Below are 20,967 nucleotides of genomic sequence, written 5' to 3' on the forward strand. Positions count from 1 at the left end.
TTCATTTGCCATCTATAATATATTGAAACACACTCAAAAAGCATGATTTCTTGCTCAACCCTTGTTGTTTTGTAAGCTCTTCTTGAACGGACATCCCATGAATATTGGGACTGCTATTTAACTCTTCTCACATCTCCCCTTTGAATGTGCTGTCTGAGTCTGTCACAAGTTGTTCAGTTGACTGAAGAGACCCCCCACCCCCCACATCCACCTCCACCTCCACCCTCCCTCTGTGCTGCATTTGCATCTGCAAATGATTCATCCACGTTGACGCACCTCACGGCCACCATAAGCCTCTCTACTATCTGCTGTTTCCTGATTCCTGATTCCTTTCCTGAGGCGGCCTGATGTGACTGCAGGAAGGAGACCGCTGGGGTCACTGGCATCCCACAAATGAAGGAAGCAGGACAACGAATGGACCACAAATGGACTTGAACGGACAGGAAGGACGACATGTTGATGCCGTCTAGTCCTGTTTCTGCAACACCGGGCTGGTCGTACGAAATGTACCCGCACGAGTCTAATGTGTGTTTTATATTTGTACAGAATACCAGTCAAATGCGAAGAGAAACGTGTGCGGGCAAAGAGTTAGGAAAGCTTTGGATCAGGGGTCTTCAGCGTTTTTCAGGCCAAAGACCCCCAAACCCGATGGCGAGATGGAGCAGGGACCCCCTACTCTACGGAGTTTGGTCCGCCGTCTTTTATTTCTGAGCGTCCCTCTTTAGAAGTGAGCACAACATGGATCTGATTGGCTGGTGCCTGTGCCGCCTCAAAGGAGCTGTGAATGAACCGGTGGGAAGATGAATGTCGCGTGTGTTGTGGACCGAAAGACAACGTCTTCTCCATCAATTGTGTATTTAAAGACAATACATACAATTCTGATTCTGAAGACAAAAAAATAAATAAATACCCCCGCCCCCTTGCAGTACCTCCGCGGACCCCTGGGGGTCGTGGACACCTTGTTGAAGACCTCTGCCAAACAACATTTTGATGGCGTACCATCATTGATTGTCTCGGTCTTCTGACATCCGATTACAGATTACAGGAAAAGACGATCCAGTCTGAATTTTGAGGATTTTGCTGTGGTTGTCTACCAAATCTACAAAAAACATTCATATTTACCACAGAGACTTTTATTTTATTTCCTTTTTTAACAATCAGTTTGAATTAGTTTCTTTGGGGTATTAAATATCTCAAACTGAAGGACAAGCCAAAATATGGCGCAGTGTTTTGTTTCCCTGAGGCATCTTAACGTGGGAAGTTGAGGCAGCACAAAGTTTTATAAAAAGGTCCTTTTCAAAATTACCCTCAACAGAAGCATCACAAAACGTACAATTTAGAGATCAAGAAACAAACTGGTAGTGTGTGGGAACCAAAACCCACCGTGGAACCGGTGACACTCACAACATGTGTCTGTGTGTTATACTGTGTGGAATTATGACCACCAAACGAGGGCCCGTTCACACCAGCAGTGGGCATGAACGTCAACAAGGCGCAGGGTTATGACATAATGAAAATGTAGAAAATAATGACAGGGGTGATCAAATACAGCAGGAAAGGTCACACCAAAATGAAATTAAATGAAATAAATTTATTGCATACACAATGTTTGAAATGTACTTTTGAGTTCCCTTCCAAAGGCTGGCTGACTCGTTCAACCTTCACCTCTGTTACAACCAACGCACGTTTCTGTACACGGACACCTTTACCCTTTTCAGTGCTGCGTCCCGTATCAAATGGATACGCTGACGTGTACGTTGCCACACAACGCGATAGAATTGAGGAACCACCCAGCGAGTCACTGACACACAGTCAACATGTCGGGTACTGAATTCAGACCCCGTATGCATCAGTAGTAGTGTGTGACGTGTGTGTTGGGGGAACGTTACTTAACTGGTCTCATGTCCACTGCACGGCCGTTACATTAAAAATCTGGCCAAAGTGACCATTTCTTTACGTTAGCAGCAATCTTAAGCCCCAAGGCAGACGGATGAGGGCTGCAGCCATTTAAAACCTCTAAGATAAGGACCCAGCCGCCGGCACCAACTACACACGGGCAACATTGGGAAACAATGTGGAAAGGCTCTGGTGTTTTCATGCAGACTTCCACACAGAACTGCACGGTGTGTGTGTGTGTGTGTGTGTACACTTGGCCCTGCAGTTAATAATGACAGATGCTACAACATGTTCATATGTTTCTCCGGCAAAATGGGAGCTCCTTTTTGTGGCTAAAAGATTGCGAGCAAATATATACGACCTTATCTACATTGTGTCGCAAAGTTCCCTGTGTATAGTTTGCTTTATTCTACCCCTCTAGCCTGCGAGCGCAGCTAGATTCAAGTACCAATTCAATCCAAGGTGTTCTCCAATCTCTACTTTACAAAGTGGAATTGAATCTAGATTCACTTTACACTCAAAAAAGGGGTGAGGGGGGTTTATCTTTGAACTGGGCCCAGCGACAGCGTAGAACAGACATACATAGAGATACATTTATATATATATATATTAGCTCAGTATATATAATATACAAACAGTGTACATAGTCTCTGACAGTGGTGGACAGGAGGGGAGGAGACAGAACGATAGGCAGGTTTGATCCTTTAGTCTCTGTCGGGTTCCCAGTGTGTGTGTGTGTGTGTGTGTGTGTGTGTGTGAGAGAGTGTGAGAGTGTGAGTTACACCCTATTCACACCAAACCATGACCTGGGTCCTCCGCTCTATTCCGCTGCTCGGGGCGAGAGCGAGTCCGACGCGCTCTGCGTACACAAGTATGCAGGTCACTTTAGTATCTATGGGGTAGTGTCGTAGTATATATGTATTGAATCATATGACTAGATCTGTCAGTGTAAAATAAGCATTAAGACGATCCTAATTAGCAGACGTGGGAACTGTGACAGACGTATTGGAAACCGGGAGTGACACTGTGCGATGTGGGCGGTCTGACGCAGGCTGAACCCCGGTCCTGTGACAAACACAGGGTGTGGAGCGCCGTTAAGAGGATGTGGGTGTACATCTACGTGTGTACAGGGGAAGACTGATGGTGAAGCGGTTGCACTCCTGCAAGAAGAAAAACAGAAAGACACAAGAGAGACGTGGAAATCAAACATCCAATAAAAGCGAGTGAGAAAGTCCGGCCTGTTAGCTACTAAAGTCTGCTCCTGTGATTTCCCCACGACTCCCACCCACCACGTGGCCGTCACATTGTTCTGCTGTACTGGATGCCGGTCTTGGAGGCGATGTTGGACCAGGGCAGCAGGGAGCGCAGCAGCGACTGGGCCTGCCGGTACAGCCTCTGAGGGATGGAGCAGGGGCTCAGGCTGGCCAGGGCGGAACCGATGTGCTGGATATAGTCAGTGGGACAGGAAGTTAAAGAAAATGGGAACGATTTCTCGAAAAGTCCAACCTGACAGCTTCGGCTAACTGACATGTACTTAAATTTCTTTCCTAATATATATTTGTAGTGCTATGACAGCAACTGGATCATCCACGTTTTTGTTTAAAAAATACACTTTACAGGATTACATTTGAACGCATCATGATCGTGTTATAATTAAACTTCTCCCAATTCAATATAGTGTTCGTATGTATGTACAGTATATATACACACACACATGTAATAGTGAGCAAGTGTCTCCTCGTTCCCGCTCCACAAAAAGGATATAATATGGTCCAGGGCGGATGACCCCCGTTGATGTAGAGCACGTATGTGAAGCCATCTTTGAGGACGCCTCGTATGGAGTAATAGTACGGCAGGTAGTGGTGCTGCCTGAAGTCCCTGTTCTCGTAGAAGTAGATGGCGGTGTTGTTGGTGGTGAGGACGTGCAGGTAGATCGCCTTGCAGTGGTCCTGGGCCGTGGTTGAGATGTGCTCCTTCAGACTGTCCAGCAGTAGGGAGCCTGGATTGGAAGAAAGGAAAGTGAGCGCAATCATAATCAATTAAAAATATGTTTGACATTAACCGGTCTTTGCTACAAGTATATGTAGCTAAAGGAAATCCAAAAGTTTGGATTAATTTAGTAATTTATGTGTTTTGAACAAATACCAACTCAAGCCTGGCGCATGCGTCTGCGTCGTCTGTCGACGCACTCAATACTTCAATTCATGGTTCTAAAGTCTTGCGTGTGTTGCAGAGCAATTCACCTCCAGAACAACAGGCGGAGTGATGTGTTTTGTTGAAGACGACCTAGAGAGTCACGTCTATTTATTCATTTGTTTACTTATGTATCATAGACTTTATTGCCCCGTGCATCGCCACTACTGATTTTCATCGCGGACACATTTGTCCCGTATTTTCCTCCACAAATTTGTTCCCCTCGACCGGCAAACCGACGTTTGTGGAGGTCTCCCTTCGTGAATCAGAGGCCGTCCGCGCGTCCTTATAGTTCGCTAATGACGGCTTGTGTAAGCGGTCATATTTATGCATTCCTTCCGACAAAAGTTACATTACAGCTCATTTAGCAGACGCTTTTATCCAAAGCGACTTACATTACTATTTAAACCCATGGCTTTTTCACATTTTTTTGCCCGGGGAGCAATTAGGGGTTAGGTGTCTTGCTCAGGGACACTTCGACATGGAACATGGGGCATGGGGCAGCCTGGAATCGAACCACCAACCTTGTGCTTCCCAGCACACCTTCTCTAACCCCTGCGCCACGACGACCCCTAGAAGTTCTTCAATCTGCTCCGTTCTCTCGTAAACATTCTTCGTTTTAATAATGGCGGTATCGGTCTATTAACCACCCGACCAATGTAGTTTCAAACGTATCTCAATGCAGCATATTGAAGCAGATGAGTGAGGCAGAACACGAGGGAGATGTAAATCTCTAAACTGTATAACCACAGGCCGTGACAGGGACAAGCCTACAATCACAGACAACACTGCATGCGCTTTGTTCAGCTGATGTGAGCGGAGTGGATGTGGATGTAGAGTCGATACATTTAAACACATACATCATTGTCTTGACACGACCTGAACGTTGTTCTTCCTGCCTTCTATTTGTTAACATTTTGACAAACGGGTGCTATTAAAAGTGTCCAGAATGAGCCGTTAGCAGCTCCTGTTCAACTGCACCAGTGGATGTAAATTAAAATGTCATGAAGAGCTTTGACACTGAAGAAAATATAAAAAAGGCAAATATCAGGCAAGTCTATTTTTCTATGATTTCTGAGCGTCTTCAATGACGAGGATAAGTCTCTCTGTAAATAAGCCAGATTCTCAATAAGAACTCGAAGCTGCTGTGGGTTTCAACAGGTGTGCCGTCCTGTGGGGGATGTCGTACAGGCGTGAAAAGCAATATCCCCCAAAGTGAGTGTGAGTGTGTGTGTGAGAGCCGGCGGGGAAAGGTACCGATGCCGTGTTTCCTGAACTCTTTGACTACTCCGAGGCTCAGGATGTAGGCTACTTGTGTGTCCACAGGGAAACTGGAGGCCAGGATGTCTCCATCCTAACACACACACACACACACACACACAAGAAACAGAGAAATAAGCAGATTAAGAGAAACATCTCCTATGTTCCCTTACATATAGATTTCTTGATGTAATTGAAATAATCTGAATAAATTACGCCAGTAAACAAACAAAGAAACCACCCAACCAACATGTTACCGCTTGTTTATACTGAGGAATAACTGCTTTACTTAATTTGAGCATTGCATAAAGGGATACATGTATGCAAGTCATGTCAGTCTTTAGAAACTTATCTACAAGATAGAGGAACAACATGTGTGTAAAGGGGAACAGAGAGTGGCTTCGATAATGAAATGAAGAAATTGGGTAAGAGACACAATTTCAGTTTTGTTATTAAGTCTCCCTCAGAATACGCTGTCTATGCTCCCTCATCAGCACATCTTTAATATTGTTCCAGACTCAGAGATCAAGAAAATGCAAAGGAAGAATCAAGGTAAACTCTTTTATGAGGTTTATGATAACTTGTGGCCTAAATTGAGAGGAACAGTTATCTGATATGAGACCAATGGAACATGAATACCTGTATTTCATTAATGCATCGGCAGGTATGTGATCATTTCAGGACACAAGTCCTCGAGCAGCTTGTACATCCAAACACATGAATGCTGCACCCACCCGACCAATGTAGTTTCAAACGTATCTCAATGCAGCATAATGAAGCAGATGAGTGAGGCAGAACACGAGGGAGATGCAAATCTCTAAACTGTATAACCACAAGTGATTCATTTTCCCTCCGATATATGTTCCTAAAACATTCTTTTGTCAAGAGTACAGTACGGTTTTTTAAATCAAGGTTGATTTTACTGATTGTATTAAGGCTAATAAAGGCATTAATCAGGTTGTGCAGAACAAACAGATATAATAAGTGGACACCCATTGTTTGTGGACCAGTTATCGAGCAGCGTGTTTGGTGATTTCGCAATAGAACGCCATCTTGCAGAACGACGGTCACCCATTTTGTTGTTTTTTCATATTTGCAGTGCAGAGCAGGACTATAAACATGTTGGATGCAGTTATAGTAACGGCAGCACCTGTATCTTAATAACCTCTATTTGGGAGGGGGGGGGGGGGGGGTGACATATGTGCCTTAAGAACTTTACTACCACCACATATTTCAGCCATTTTGCATAGTATGATGGTCAAAAGCTTTATAGTTAGCGGACACTAGATATGTGGGACATTTACATATACGCCAATTCAGATGAGGACACAATGACTATGATAGTGAAACGTTCTTTCCTTAAACTCCCTCATTGTAGATGATAACCCGACGATCCCTTATTTTATCAACCTTGTGTAATGACGCAGTCCAACTCAGTCAGGGGGCATCGGGTTGATCTCGTTGGCAGTCTTTAAAACAGATTCAGATCTAAAGGACAGACTGAAGTGACCACACACTCAGGGACAGCGTTCCCTTCCTACGGAGCACATCTTCAAAGCGGTGTACCTCTTTGTGTACTTTGGTCCGGCCTTTGATCTCGGCCACAATCATTCCCACGATGCCTCCTCTGAAGGTGGCAGCGAGGGAGAAGAACTTCTTGTTGGAGGTGATGTCCTGATACCATGAGTCTGGGTACCTGCAGGCAAAGGTCAGATTTAGCCTTTGAGCACAGGTATGTGTTGGAGTCTGTGGCCCAGTCCTGACAAGGGTTGGCAAATAATAGGATCCTTTAATGGGCTTTAACGGCTGCCGTGTAACCGTCACTGGATTGGTATCAAGTGCATAAGCGCAAGTTACGCCAGTAACAGTAACTTTACGTACTTTGAGCATTGCATAAAGGAATACATGTATGCAGGATGACGGTCATCAAAAGCTTATCTACATGATACAGAAGCTAACCGGCTTGACTTTAATTATCATAGTTTACACAATAGAGGAACTTTGAGTGAGCTCTGACCACTGGGTGTGTAAAGGGAAACAGAGGGTGGCTTCGATAATAAAATGAAGAAATTGGGTAAGAGAGTGATACATGGTTTTTGTACAACAAAACAAAATGCAAATAGTCTTGCAGAGATAAATTAAGTTAAACACCACTTAGAGTACAGTTTAGCACGTCCACACAAAACGCAAATATAAGTATTTTTATTTTAAGTTTAATTCTGACACCACATCACAATAATCGCCATTTAATCAACTCCCCAACAGATCTGTAATTTCACTCCCTCCATATTAGTGAGGGCAGAGCACGTGAAAAGGATCCGTTTATTGATCTATCTGGAATATTATTATTATTATTGTGCCAATTCTGACACACGAAAACTACTACTGTGTTTTCCACATCTCCAATGGGCAGCATTGTGAATAAAGTGCAATCAATAGTCATGCCATATTTATAATGTGTGGCCAGCGGTGCAGTGAATAGATGCACGTCACACCTGAAAGAAAGTTAGATTTATGCTGTTTGTTCATCCCAAAGAAGACAAACAACAAACATAATGCGTCAAACTCCAACAACTCGTGTTGTAATGGTGTAACGCACACTGAGTGGGACTCTTACTCGATTGGGAACCAATCACCGCAGAGCAGCTTGACATTCTCTATGTCATCGTGGCAGAGGAAGCGGAGCTGGACTTCACTGAGAGCTGTGGGAGACACCAAGTCACTCATTCACGCCTGCAGGGACGACACACAGCAAAGAAAGGTATGTCAGTGGTTGTTTTGATATTCCAATTTACTTCAGTTCATCAAGACTTTAACCCAATTTAAGTCCTCCGTTCGTTAGTAAGGAAGGCAATAAAAATCTATGCTTCTTTAAGAGTTCAAAGTAAGTTTCTCACATGTCAAACATGATCACTGGTACCGTGTCATTTTCAATGTGCTGCAGGTACGTGCACAGACATTTTAGGGGGCAGGTGCTCAAACCAAAAAAAAAGGGCACCCATCGCCAAAATGATTTATGAAATTAAAAATAATAAATAAATAAAAACACAGAATATTTTCATCTTATATATTTTTGTTAACTATCTCAAAATATCAAATTGAATAAATAAATGAATATCAGGCAAAAACAAACAAAACAAGGCGATATTGTATAACAAAATAATCAAAAATATTTCAACTTAAAAGTGATCAAAACTCTGCTCTGAGTAAACTAAAGGAGCTTTACAGGAGCTTCCTCCTTGGTGCCATCTCTTGGAAGATGTTTACCGTTTTCTTTTACGGTTGAAACATAAGCAGCATTAAAAGAATATACCACACTATACCACACCACACTGTCATGTAACTCAACTGTATTCCAATAATTGTATGTTAAACAAAAGTGAAATTGTCTAATTTTTGAACAGTAAAACAAACTTTTAATTCTCTCTCTTGTCTGCCTGCATCTCTCTCTCTCGCTTTATTAAATGACAAACGTCAGTAAACAGCTGGACAAGTTTTTTGTTTGTTTATTGTTTTAGGACCAGTTGCGACGTAATGTTTTCAGCAGCGCATGTTGTGGTTAATTTATCACCAAACACCGTCATTACCTGCTGCAGCCGTTTGGCGCTCAGCACTGCACGAGCGCCATGTAGTGATGGGAAGTTCGGATCATTTTACCGACTCGGTTCTTTGAATCTTGTTCAGTAAAATGAACGAATCATTGGCCTGATGCTAGCGAGGATGGATGGGGACGTTAGCCCGATGCTAGCGTGGATCAGTGCTGAGCCTATGCAGGTCACGTGAAAAATGATCTAAAGATCTGTATCCTGAATCGTTCACCTCCCGACCGTGTCTTCGGGTCAATGTTTCGTTCATCGTTCATTTTTCACGTGACCTGCATAGGCTCAGCACTGGTAGCGAGTAGATCAATGATTCGTTCATCGTTCATTTTTCTACCCCGAGACTCAAGCGGGAATGTTGCTTCCAACCACAGCGACAGAAACCCACCGGGACTTCGGTGCTGTGGGGATTTAATTCGAAGCGACGGAAGGATCGTTCACGGCTCAAGAGGTCCACGAAGCCTCAAGTAGAAACTCTGGAAAACTTTTGATTAACGTCTCCGATGCTCGTCTGTGTTCGCGTGAAGTGACGCGGACCCTGCAGACGTCCAACTATGGTTTGTAGATTGTGTGCGGGATTCTCCGCACAGAGTGTTGAGGACTTTGTGCGAGGGCTGCCACTAGTTGCGGCTTAATTAAGTTGGCGACGGCAGGTCGCCGCGCAGTGGCTGCGTGAAGCTTTCTCGTGCAGACAGTGTGGTGATGTTTAACGCCGTGTCTTTGGGTCAATGTTTCGTTCATCTGCAACCGAGAAGATCAATGATTCATTCATCGTTCATTTTTCACGTGGCCACGAGAAAATGAACAAATCTTTTTTTGAGAGGACTCGTTAGTCTCGAGTCCTTGTAAGGATTCGTTCAAAATGAACAAATCGTTCACGAACGACACATCACTAGCGCCAAGTGTGGGTGGGGGGGGGAGGAGGAGGAGGGGCTTGTGAGCGCCGCGGAACACCTTGGGTTGAAATTCTCGCAATAGCTCAAAAAAATGCAGCGTCAGATATCAAAATTGTGGGGAATTGATGACAAAGAGATTCATTTTATTCTTAAATATTGATGAATGAAGAAAAAATTGACTCCAGCAGAAGGGGCCTTTTTCTCATCCAGGGCAAAAGGCAGGTGCTTGAGCACCTACAAGAAGCGGGTTTAGTGGAAACTCAGAGTTGGTTAACCCTGAGATGAGGGAATCTCTGGCTTGTCTGTTTCACAAAGGGTCGGTCACCATGGTAACTGAGCCGGTGAACCTCACCTGGTCGGGAGCAGGTTTCTTTTCAATAGTTTTCTTTCACAGTCTCCGCTCTGACAGCAGCCCAGCCAATCAAACAGCGCGCTTTCACTTCCTCATTCATTCAAGTACTCTGTATCAGGCGTATTTTAGCGCAGTTTAGACATATGAACAAAATAGGATCTGTTATGAAGCACTATTACTTTGCAGGGTGTTAAACACACGTCGGGAGAGAATATAGATTTAGATATATTGTCATTACCAGATGTCTACTGGTTTGAACGGTATCGTTTGTCTTCACAGTCCATCAAATATGTACATGAAAAAATAGTCCTCACAAAGTCGCCGTGTATTCGTTTGCAGTGTAAAACAGCAGGTAAAGCGGTTTCTTTACAAGCATATAACATCTGCTCGCTAGCTAGCAAACACGGCTAACCTCAGTTACCGCTAGCTAACGTTCGGCCGCTAAGCTAACGTACCTCGGTTCAACAGCCGGGCCGAAGGAAAGTCGAGGAGGACGGTATTCTTGGTATCTATCGATACGACCGCTACTCCGGACACAGCATGACCAAACACCAGTTTGTTCCGACTCTCAATGCCGTTTCATTACTGTGACAATGCCACACGGGGTGCTAAGCTAGCCAAAGCCCTCCCTGCTTAGATAACAGCTGTATGTTTTCTTCCTGTTTGTGGTTGCTGAACGTGTGACGTCACGCTGCGTTTCCTTCCGCTATGAAGGCGGCAGGTGTTAAACACATTAGCGCTTTATCGCCCCCTACTGGGGTAAAATAGTGCACAATGCCCCATTTCACAAATCATTTTCTTTGGTAATTACATTTTTTGTTTGAGACCAATAAATCATTAAAACTCCTAAACTGAAGGAAATGTTTCTACTCACCTCTGCCCATCTTTTGAAATATGATTGAATTCGTCAGCAGTGTGAAACATGACTTGTTCATCAAATTATAAATTGTTATCTTTTATTATTTTTATCCCAGCAGTGTGAATGGAAAATAAAAAAACATGTCTAATGATTGCTATATGAAATTGTTGTGAATTTATGTAATGATAAATTGTAAGTGATTATATTCAAAAACGTATCTACCACTGAAAAAGTAAATTAATGCGTATATAACTAAGTATCATTCAGAACACATGTGAGTGTCTTAAAACAACACACGTTGAATTACCAGGCTGTAGCTTAGTTCACCCCATTTTACTGGGAGATTGGGAGACCAATTGCTTTACAATTTACGCATGAAAACCGTGTAAACTTGGATCAATAGAGGAGACATGTTGCGTCACACATGACCTTGAATCAACTCCCTTTATCACCGTTCTGCCATCTGCTGCGTTCTCACCTCCTTCTCACTGATACTGTGAAAGCCGCAGGTAAAAATATCCTGTTCATCAAACTCTAGTTCAAGAGTCAAGTGTGCTTTGACCAGTGGAATTAACAGAGAGTAATCCTTAATAACCTTTCTACTTAAAAAGATAATATTGCTTTTAAGGCAGAAGTGTGGAAGTTAATTTTTCTTTCTAAATCCCGAAACAAAATCTATTATTAAATATTTTCTACAGAAGACGCTACACTTTCACACATCATACCAGTACACACTCTGAATATCACACAGTGACAATGTCACACTTTTTGTTCCTTTTCTGAAGCAGTTGTATGCACTAATTTTTACAAGCAAATAGAATGTTTAAAATCTAAATAAAATTCATCCTGTAGAGTCTACATCCTATGTTGTGTCTTCATTTTCTCAAACTGGATTCATCATCCTGACACGGTAGCCCAATGAATGTGGAGAGTGACTCACACTTTAAAAAAGTCCAAAATCTTATGTTAGTATTTTTTAATTGCATAACATGAGTAGAGTATTATCAGCATTACTAATATGGAACCTATTTTTGTAACACAGTTGGTGAACAATTTTTTCAAATGATCCAACAATGGTCCCATTGAGTGTTTAGCTTGATCTTTAATAACATAGTACAGCAGCGAAGCGGGGTAACATAATGAAGATTTTCCTGCTGGAGTAATGATTTTCCCAGGATCCCTTCTGCAAGAAACCACTCGCTGTTACAGCCTGTGGGGAGAGGGAGCCTGCTGGCGTGTGTCCAGGGCTGCAGGTGCTGCATGAGTCTCTGACTCACACAACAGAGCAGAGAGCCTTTTAGGCTCCTCCAGCATGACGTATTCTATATTATTATTATTATTATTATTATGTGCAGTAACTGTTACATGTTCACAATCAATTAACATTGTGAACATCTCTTTGGCTCCAGGATGCGTTGGGTGTGTGCGTTGGGCCTCTTGTCGGCTCTGCTGCATCTGTCTACCTCCCTGCTGCTGGGAGCCTTCAACATCCAGATATTTGGAGACAAGAAAGCCTCCAATCCGACTCTCATGGACATCATCACCACGGTCAGGATTGTATTCATTTTTTCTTTCATCTAATTTTTTTTCAGACCGTCTTAATACAAGTGGCCACATTTGTGTTTATTTTCAAAGGTACTGAGTAACTTATTAACAACCATATTTTGCTTGAATGTTAGCTCCCCTTTCATTGTAATAAGTTGGCAGCATTGAATTATCCTTCTTTGTACGACTGTATCTCATCAAAAAACAAAATTTTAAATTTATATATTTTCAACAGTGCTGAGTAACTTTAAAATACCACAAGTTCACCCAGTCCCGATGCAAGTCCAATGCCACGTCGTAAACAATAAATGAGGTGTAGTGAAAACATTGAATCCTGCCGTGACAAGTGTTCTTTTATGTGAGGACTTAGCGAGGCCGCACTTTATTACTTTGAACAATAACGATGACAGATTGTTTAATTTGACCGGAAAAAGAGAGGTTATATGTTCACCTCTTTCAGCTCTATTTGTCTTTGTTTTAGGAGAAGTCCACTACACTAAACTGACCACTCGTATGAGACAGCTCTAAAGAACTCTAATCAGATACGTGTTTGTTTTCTGTTTCTCAGGTCGTCTGTCGCTATGATATCATTTTGATCCAGGAGGTCAGAGACAGCCATCTGACAGTGACCAACAGACTGAAGGACCTTGTCAACACGTTAGACTAACACACATCTTATATAGTGCTTATATACACACTATATGGTGGCCTTCTGTGGAAGTTTAGCTGGATGACTCATAAACTCACATCATTATTTAAGACAAACACAATAATGCTTAACATCTGTGTGTTTGTGTGTGTTTTTGCAGAAAGTGTCCTAAGTACAACGCCGTTTACAGCGCTCCTCTGGGTACTTACGTGCCGACTAATGAGAGATATGTCTTCCTCTTCAGGTAAACAGAGAGAGGCGAAAACAACAATTTGTCCATATTGTCTCTGTCTCTCTGTCTCTGTCTGTCTCTTTGGCAGCTCTGCAATTTACTGGCAAACGATGCTTCTCGCCAATTGTTAGCTGGGATTGTCTTCAGCCCATGTGACCTCAAGTGGTGTAGAACATGAATGAATGCATGTGAAACCACAATCTGGAGATTAACTGAAGTAAACATTTATTGTAAGTATTTGTCTCTAAGATGTAGTGGGCGGACATATTTAGTAACAGGAAATGGAAACACTCAAGTACAGATAACTCAAATGTTGATGTGTTTTCCGTTAGTGAGAGATGTGGTAAAGTACTAACTGTCCTCTGCAGGGAACCACAGGTGTCCGTGGTGGACAGCTACCAATACGACGGCGCAGCCTTCACCCGCCCGCCCTTCATCGTCAAGTTCTCCTCCACACACACCGGTAAGCTGAGACTGCTGCAAAGAACAGAGTGATTGAACTCCTCAGTGAGGTAGATCGCCTCCCTGCTAGGCGACCAACTGAGAACCAAACACCTGACGTGTGTGAGATCCGCTGGTCCGCAAGGCCCCTCTAGAAAAGCCTTCATTTCAGTTGAATGCAGACTGCCATACGGCGCTTAGTCAGCCAAATAGGGCTGGCGACTCGGTCCTGCTATCAATCATATCTGCCACATCCAAAACGCTCAGCTTGTCCTTTGTCTTCTCACATTTCCATCTCCATTAATCCACTTCTTCCTCTTGTTTTATAGCTGCGAAGGAATTTGTTCTGATCCCCCAGCACACCAGGCCTCAAGATGCTGTGGTGCAAATTGATGCCCTCCGTGACGTGGTGGATGATGTCATCAGCAAAATGAAAACCCAAGTAAATGCTCTCTAGAAAACACACACAGAATCAACTATTTGGTGGATTTATGTAAAAAAAAAAACTGTAGTGCAGACGATAATTAATAAGTTCAAATTCATGAAATGGTTGATGGTTGAAATACTTTCCCCTTTACCTGCAGAACGTTGTGCTTCTGGGCGACTTCAACGCTGGCTGCACCTACGTGAAGGGGGATGACTGGAAGCACATCAGACTCTTCACAGAGAAAAGATTCCACTGGTTGATCGACGACACGCAATTCACTTCAGTGGCGAAAGACTGCCCTTATGACAGGTAGACACACACAGACACACACACACACACACACACACACACACACACACACACACACACTCACACACTCACACTCACACACACACACTCACACTCACACACTAATCGTCTTTCTGTACCTGCAGGATTGTGGTCACCGATGAGATGCTCCCCAGTTTGACGCCCGCTCTGGTCTATCGCTACGACCGTGACCAGGGTCTCACCAAACAGGAGGTTGTAAATACATCTTTGGCTTTTATTCTTCTAAGTGACAAAACTCACATCAGTCGTAATTTACAAACAGGCCTGATCCATCAAGAGCAGCTCAACGCTCTTTTGTTTCACCGTAGAAATACGAAGTAGAACGGACATAGAACAGCTATGGCCTCCTTCCATCTGAGGGCGGTCCGAAAAACACCGCCTTCGGCGTACGTGTGGTATGAACTCCGTTAGTCCTGAATGCTGTCTTTGTCCCAATACACGGGGACATCACTGCAGGGACAAGTTACAAGAGGAGCTGTCAGGAAGGAGTCATTGTGAACACCCGCCCTGTGCAGCCATTAAAGCGCAGAAATACTGAGTTCAGCTTGCACGCCCCCCGTTGATGGTGAAAAAACAGTCCTTCAGTGATGCAAGTGACAGAGGCCACTTTGATGACTTATTGAGTTTAACAGATCCTAATAAACAAACTAGTTTTCGGCCTAACCGAGGGAATCTTGCTGAAGCCGGACATACTAGAAATGGTCCCACGGGGGAAACCTACAACTGAGTTTTCTCTCCATCTCTGACAGGTGTTGGCTGTCAGCGACCATTACCCTGTGGAGGTGGAGCTGAACTAGAGACTTCCAGGTGAATCAGACTGACCACGAACCAGTGGGGCACCCGCTGCAACCATGTAGCGTTGAATTGACTTCATCAAAATAAACTCATCATTCCTGCTATTCTACATTTGTTGAGAGTCATTTTTTCATTTTTTCCAATGTTTGAAGTCGCTACAACTAAATTCCATTCACCTCATTATATCAGGTAGCAGCACAGTTTTTAAGAGTCATGTATCAAGATCTGAAGCTGCCTGCATGTCGGCTTGTGAGTTTTAAATGTCAAAAAATTTACATTTAAAACATTTGTTTGTGACGGAATCGATGGATCAAGGTTCATTTGTTGAATAAAGGCACTAAATAAATCAAGCGGACAAACGTATCATAAAAAGTGTTTCACTGAGACGCTTTGTGATTATTTCACTGTGCAGAGAACAAATATTCTGAGAACTACTTCTGCTCTTCAATATTTCAGCAATAAAGGATTTTCTACCAAAACGGCAGCCTTAAATGGTTTACAAGTCCTCCCGGCCCCCTTTAAGTTTGCGCTGAGGCCCCTGCTGGATCCCTGGGAATATTAATGTAGGGAAAGCATTAAATGTCTTTAGTGGACAGCGAGTCTGTGACCTCTCACTGAGACACAAGGTGCTCTGGGGAAGCAGATGTTCAGGATGATTTGTGGATCAGGATATCCTATTATTTAGTTGTAAACAAAGTGTTCTCCAATCTCTCCTACAATCACGGATGACAATGCCATCGCTCTCTTTGATGTGGGGGGAACCACTGGGGCACAGATGTTCCGACCATATTACTCAAAGCCGGAGAAGGAAACCTTTCAGTAGCCTTGACGCGTGACTTGTGTTTCAACTCCTGCTTGCAAGTGTTTAATAAATGTCCTGTTCAATGATTTCTCAGCGGTGTCGACGGTCGACTCAATCAGTAGTTACCCATCAACCCGGGGAGTGAGAAGCAGCACTTCTGTGTATTACTTTGTGGCATCACAAGGAGCCAGAGGGCCGCTGCATCCCTGCACAGGATTGGTACAAAATGGCCGCCACTGCTGACACTACATTTCCCAGAAGGCCTCAACAATCCCCCAGCTGCAGGTGTTTAGGGCACCTAAATGAGGCCAGGCTGGGGAATATAAACACCAACACCTGGCTGGAAGGGGGGGAAGAGAGCGGACTGGGAACCGGACCTACGTGGAGGATCCAGGAACGAGGAAAAGACTTGAGACGGAAACTCGCTGGATTGAGTCCACTAGAAACCTGTTTTTCTCCCTGGGGAAACTTTTTGTTGGTGATGGACATTTTTGGTTTGAAGAGCTTACTTAAGTTGCCTGTTTTTGTGGGAGAATAAAACGTTACCTTTTTGGTAAACCTTCTAATTTCCCCTGTTTGTTAGCGACTTCCTGTGACGTTACACTATTATAAGAGTGCCACGTTGAATCCGACACATAAAACCAATGAGGGGAAATTTGACTGAAAGTTGACCTGCTTAACCTGAAAACACCCCAATCCCCATGCACAACACACCTCCTCTCTGCACCTCCCCTTCAGCCCTTCCCGGTCACATGCACTTTGCAGGTAAATAAAAAGCTCAGAGAGACACCACCGATCGCTCTGCTCAGAAGAACTTTCATGCAAACAAGCCTGTGCCTTGTTCACAACAGACCTTCTCCTTCCCCACGACTCACAGAAGCAGGTAAATCTTCTTTCACAGTAACATTAATTACTTCCATGCTGTAAACCTGTTTGTTGTTAATCACAATTATTGCAGATCACCCAACACAATGCCCAGGAGCTGCAATGCAGCGTGACGCATTTCTTTAAAAGGCGAAGATGCTCCTTTATGCTTGCAAAAGAACTATTTTACGCAGGATCCCCTCTGCAAAAAGCATTAAACCACTCGCTGTAACACATGCCTGTGGGGAGAGGGAGGCTGCTGGCGTGTGTCCAGGGGTGCAGGTGCTGCATGAGCCTCTGACTCACACAACAGAGCAGAGAGCCTTTCAGGCTCCTCCAGCATGAAGTATTCTATGTTATTATTATTATTATTATGTGCAGTATCTGTTACATGCTCACCGTCCACGAGTCATGAAATCCAGATTCACAATCAATTAACATTGTGAACATCTCTTTGGCCCAGGATGCGGTGGGTGTGTGCGTTGGGCCTCTTGTCGGCTCTGCTGCATCTGTCTACCTCCCTGCTGCTGGGAGCCTTCAACATCAAGTCATTTGGAGACAAGAAAGCCTCCAATGCGACGCTCATGAACATCATCACTACGGTCGGGACTGTATTTGTTTATTCTTTATGGCCACATTTGAGGTTTATGATTTGAAAGGTGCTCAGTAACTTGTATACCACGATATTTAGCTCCCCATCCATTCTAATGTCTTCGTAGCATCAACTACGGATGCAGATTAAAGGTACTCTGATGAGGAAAATGAAATACACAACTAAAACTCAACCCGGTTTACAATGAATGTTTTTCATTTCTGCTGTCCGAGCCCATATGACCGTAATGACATCACTATGACATCAGAAGGTTAATTTCTTCCTCCAGCGCCACTGAAGACATTAAATGGCTCTTTATGAGAGGTACTGAGAGTCGTGTGTCCCATACGGACCACAATGATCAGCATGAGAAAGAGTTCCGTGTTGTTTTAAAATAGAGAAAAAACATCACGATAAAATTGTTGTGTTGTTATTTAATAACCGCTAACAAATAAAACACTTTGGATATCGAGAGGTGACTTAAATCCTGTCAAGACCTGTACACTCTATTGTGTAGAATTAGTCGAGTAGCCCTTTAATCGTTCTGGGGAAAGAGATGATTTGTTGGTTTGAGTTCTGTTTTTAGGAGCACCATCAACTCATTTAAGACATCGCAGTACAGAGAACTCCAATCACATGACAAGGACACGTGTTGTTTTGTGTTTCTCAGATTGTCCATCGTTATGACATCATCCTGATCCAGGAGGTCAGAGACAGCGACCTGTCAGCCACCGAAAAACTCATGGAGCACGTCAACAAGTTAGACTGCAGCTTACAAAGCGCACATCATCATTATTATAGTGATCTTTGTTATGATGTAAGATAAAATAAATTAAGATTCAACTGTGTGTGTTTTCACAGAGGTTCGCCCCAGTTCAGGTACAGACACATCGTCAGCGAGCCTCTGGGTCGCAGCTCCTATAAGGAGAGATATCTCTTCCTCTACAGGTAAACACACACGGGCCAAAACTAACGTTCTGTCGTAGGAATTCCTCTTTTGGGATCCAACGTCATTGAACAGAAACAGAAACCATCCTTTGATACCTCCATAAAACTACTATGAAACAGTTTGAACGCTCCACTGCAAGTCAAAATCCCACAAATATCTCACGTATTACCACACAGAATGCAGCAATTCATCGAATGTTATAGGTTTGTATATAATCGTAAAAGAACGTAAACTTGGTCGATGAAAAGAGGTGAATGATTTAGAAACATTTCCAAAAATTTTAGCATTCTGTAAAATTCCTGAATAATTGTAAATGTGAAGCCATGACACATCTGCACACCACATCGCCCTTCAGGGTTACGCTGCCCCTTACTGGTCGGCCCTGCAAAGCACAGGACTCCAAAAAAGTAAAGTAGTTTTTTATCGTCAGTGACGGTGTGTAGCATCTTTCCTCTGCAGGGAGCAGACGGTGTCCGTGGCTAAAAACTACACCTACGACGACGGCTGTGAGCCGTGCGGGACCGACGCCTTCAGCCGGGAGCCCTTCGTCGTCATGTTCACCTCCAAACAGACCGGTAGGCCGCGGGGGAGCTTCTTCTCTCGTGTCAATTACCTAGTAAACACCATAGTGTGAGATGCCAACGCTGGGCGGGTTGGAACCCAGGACCTTCTTGCTGTGAGGCGACAGCACCACCCACCACACCATCCTCTCCCACACAAGCTGCTATTGTCCGCCAGAACCCACAACCTCTACTTGTGTCTCCACTCCTTCACTCATTCCCTCCTTCCTCCCTCCTCCTGTTTTATAGCTGTGAGGACCTTTGTTCTGATCCCGCAGCACACGTCCCCAGACTACGCCATGAGGGAAACCGATGCCCTCTACGATGTGGTGGCTGACGTCCGCGCCCGCTGGAACGCCAATGTGAACGCCGTCCTCAAGGAAAACACACGCAGGATCCGTCAAGGATAAAGAGAGCGAAGGATAAATCATCTGTGGTCTCTGCTCCCGCCTGCAGGACATCGTGCTGCTGGGCGACTTCAACGCAGGCTGCAACTACGTGTCTGGCAGCGACTGGCAGCAGATCCGCCTGTTCACGGACAAAGGTTTCCACTGGCTGATCCCCGACGAGGCCGACACGACAGTGTCACACACTAACTGCCCTTATGACAGGTGGAACACACACTTGATCTCTCTCACACACACACACACACACACAAACACACACACACACACACACACACACACACACACACACGTAAAGCCTCCTAATTCCAACCATCTCCCTGTACTTGCAGGATTGTGGTCACTGCCGACATGATGAGGGGAGTGGTGCCCGGCAGCGCCGAGGTCTACGACTTCATGGCGGACTTGAATCTCAGCCACAGTCTGGTGAAGTCGACTTTATTTTTAATTCTCCTCTTTAGAGTCCCAAATGGTTGCAGTAGAGTAAAAAAAAAGGGGCCTTGTTAGTCCTGAACTTGCAGGTGGCACGGTGCTGTGGCGGTTAGCACCGTCGCCTCACAACAAAAAGGTCTTGGGGTCAAACCCCCCCATCGCCTACTGGGTGGAGAGTTTGCGTGTACTCCCTGTGTCTGCGTGGGTTCCCTCCGGGGGCCTGATGTCCTCCCACAGTCCAAAGACATGCAGGATAGGTTGAAAAGAAGTAAAAATAAACTGTTCCAAAAGTTAACCTGAATCCTTCCAGAGGGAACGACTCTGTACCTCTAAAAGTAATATTAAATATATCGTTACCGTATATAAAGAATCCACCCTAAACCAGCCCTGTATGTAGTCCTTCAGGGAAGTGAGTGAAAAGGGAATATTTTCATGAGCTTTTAAGTTTTACAGAACATAACAAACGCATGTTGCACATGAAAAATGTCTGTTTTCTGTTTAACCAAGACAATTTTCTGTGCGCTTCAGCTGGACCTACTAGAAGTTGTGCCAAAAGGTAAACCTGCTGTTTTCTGTCGATCCCTCTCAGGCGTTGGCTGTCAGCGACCATTTCCCTGTGCAGGTGGAGCTGATTGGCCGAACTGCTGCTGCCGCCTGAATCCCGACTCCCCAAAGTCCTGCAGAAACCTCCAGGCTGAATCAGTCATGCCAGATCAGTGGAGGAGCTTTGAAATCAACAAGCATTGAATTTACGAGACCAAAATAAACACATGATTTCTGCTACTTTATTATTGAAGCGGTCATTTAAAAAAAAAAGCAGCAACAGAAAGTCAACGCACCTCTTTAGTATCAAGCCGAAGGTAAAGAAGCATTAAGCATTAGTAGTAGAA

At 44.1% G+C, this 20,967-nt stretch overlaps 2 protein-coding genes across 5 annotated transcripts; one reads left to right on the top strand and one right to left on the bottom strand.

Moving 5' to 3' along the window:
- Positions 1 to 1,573: 1,573 nt before the first annotated feature.
- On the bottom strand, positions 1,574 to 10,947 carry naa60 (N-alpha-acetyltransferase 60, NatF catalytic subunit). 4 transcript variants are annotated; one of them, XM_078084495.1, is made up of 8 exons: positions 10,652 to 10,866; positions 9,337 to 9,689; positions 7,967 to 8,082; positions 6,916 to 7,045; positions 5,347 to 5,443; positions 3,661 to 3,895; positions 3,186 to 3,352; positions 1,574 to 3,056 (listed from the first exon to the last, which is right to left on the bottom strand). In XM_078084495.1, exons 3-7 carry the CDS (start codon positions 8,074 to 8,076, stop codon positions 3,196 to 3,198), a joined length of 729 nt encoding a protein of 242 aa, XP_077940621.1. In that variant the 5' UTR covers positions 8,077 to 8,082; positions 9,337 to 9,689; positions 10,652 to 10,866; the 3' UTR covers positions 1,574 to 3,056; positions 3,186 to 3,195. The 4 variants fall into 4 exon arrangements, with proteins under 4 accessions (XP_077940621.1, XP_040046242.1, XP_077940620.1 ...); XM_040190308.2 differs by lacking the exon at positions 9,337 to 9,689 and having other exon boundaries at positions 10,652 to 10,947; XM_078084494.1 differs by having other exon boundaries at positions 1,574 to 3,352.
- A 1,304-nt stretch (positions 10,948 to 12,251) lies between these two features.
- On the top strand, positions 12,252 to 20,865 carry dnase1 (deoxyribonuclease I). The gene is made up of 18 exons (XM_078084730.1): positions 12,252 to 12,372; positions 12,465 to 12,603; positions 13,169 to 13,257; positions 13,410 to 13,493; positions 13,850 to 13,944; positions 14,252 to 14,364; positions 14,507 to 14,658; positions 14,784 to 14,871; positions 15,429 to 15,475; positions 17,015 to 17,041; positions 17,604 to 17,742; positions 18,403 to 18,491; positions 18,594 to 18,680; positions 19,141 to 19,256; positions 19,491 to 19,603; positions 19,698 to 19,852; positions 19,978 to 20,071; positions 20,667 to 20,865. Exons 1-18 carry the CDS (start codon positions 12,368 to 12,370, stop codon positions 20,733 to 20,735), a joined length of 1,701 nt encoding a protein of 566 aa, XP_077940856.1. The 5' UTR covers positions 12,252 to 12,367; the 3' UTR covers positions 20,736 to 20,865.
- Positions 20,866 to 20,967: the final 102 nt, after the last annotated feature.

This window comes from Gasterosteus aculeatus, chromosome 11, assembly GCF_964276395.1.
Source record: "Gasterosteus aculeatus chromosome 11, fGasAcu3.hap1.1, whole genome shotgun sequence".
In the NCBI taxonomy this organism is placed as follows: Eukaryota; Metazoa; Chordata; class Actinopteri; order Perciformes; family Gasterosteidae; genus Gasterosteus; species Gasterosteus aculeatus.

Excerpts from the sequence above, each read along its gene's own strand:
- naa60 (XM_040190308.2), bottom strand. The coding sequence starts at position 8,076 with ATGAGTGACTTGGTGTCTCCCACAGCTCTCAGTGAAGTCCAGCTCCGC. Across the intron at positions 7,046-7,966 it reads GGTGATTGGTTCCCAATCGA|GTACCCAGACTCATGGTATC; the intron begins GTAAGAGTCCCA and ends CTTTGCCTGCAG. Across the intron at positions 5,444-6,915 it reads GGACCAAAGTACACAAAGAG|GATGGAGACATCCTGGCCTC; the intron begins GTACACCGCTTT and ends TGTGTGTGTTAG.
- dnase1 (XM_078084730.1), top strand. Across the intron at positions 13,494-13,849 it reads AGATATGTCTTCCTCTTCAG|GGAACCACAGGTGTCCGTGG; the intron begins GTAAACAGAGAG and ends TGTCCTCTGCAG. Across the intron at positions 18,492-18,593 it reads CTCATGGAGCACGTCAACAA|AGGTTCGCCCCAGTTCAGGT; the intron begins GTTAGACTGCAG and ends GTGTTTTCACAG.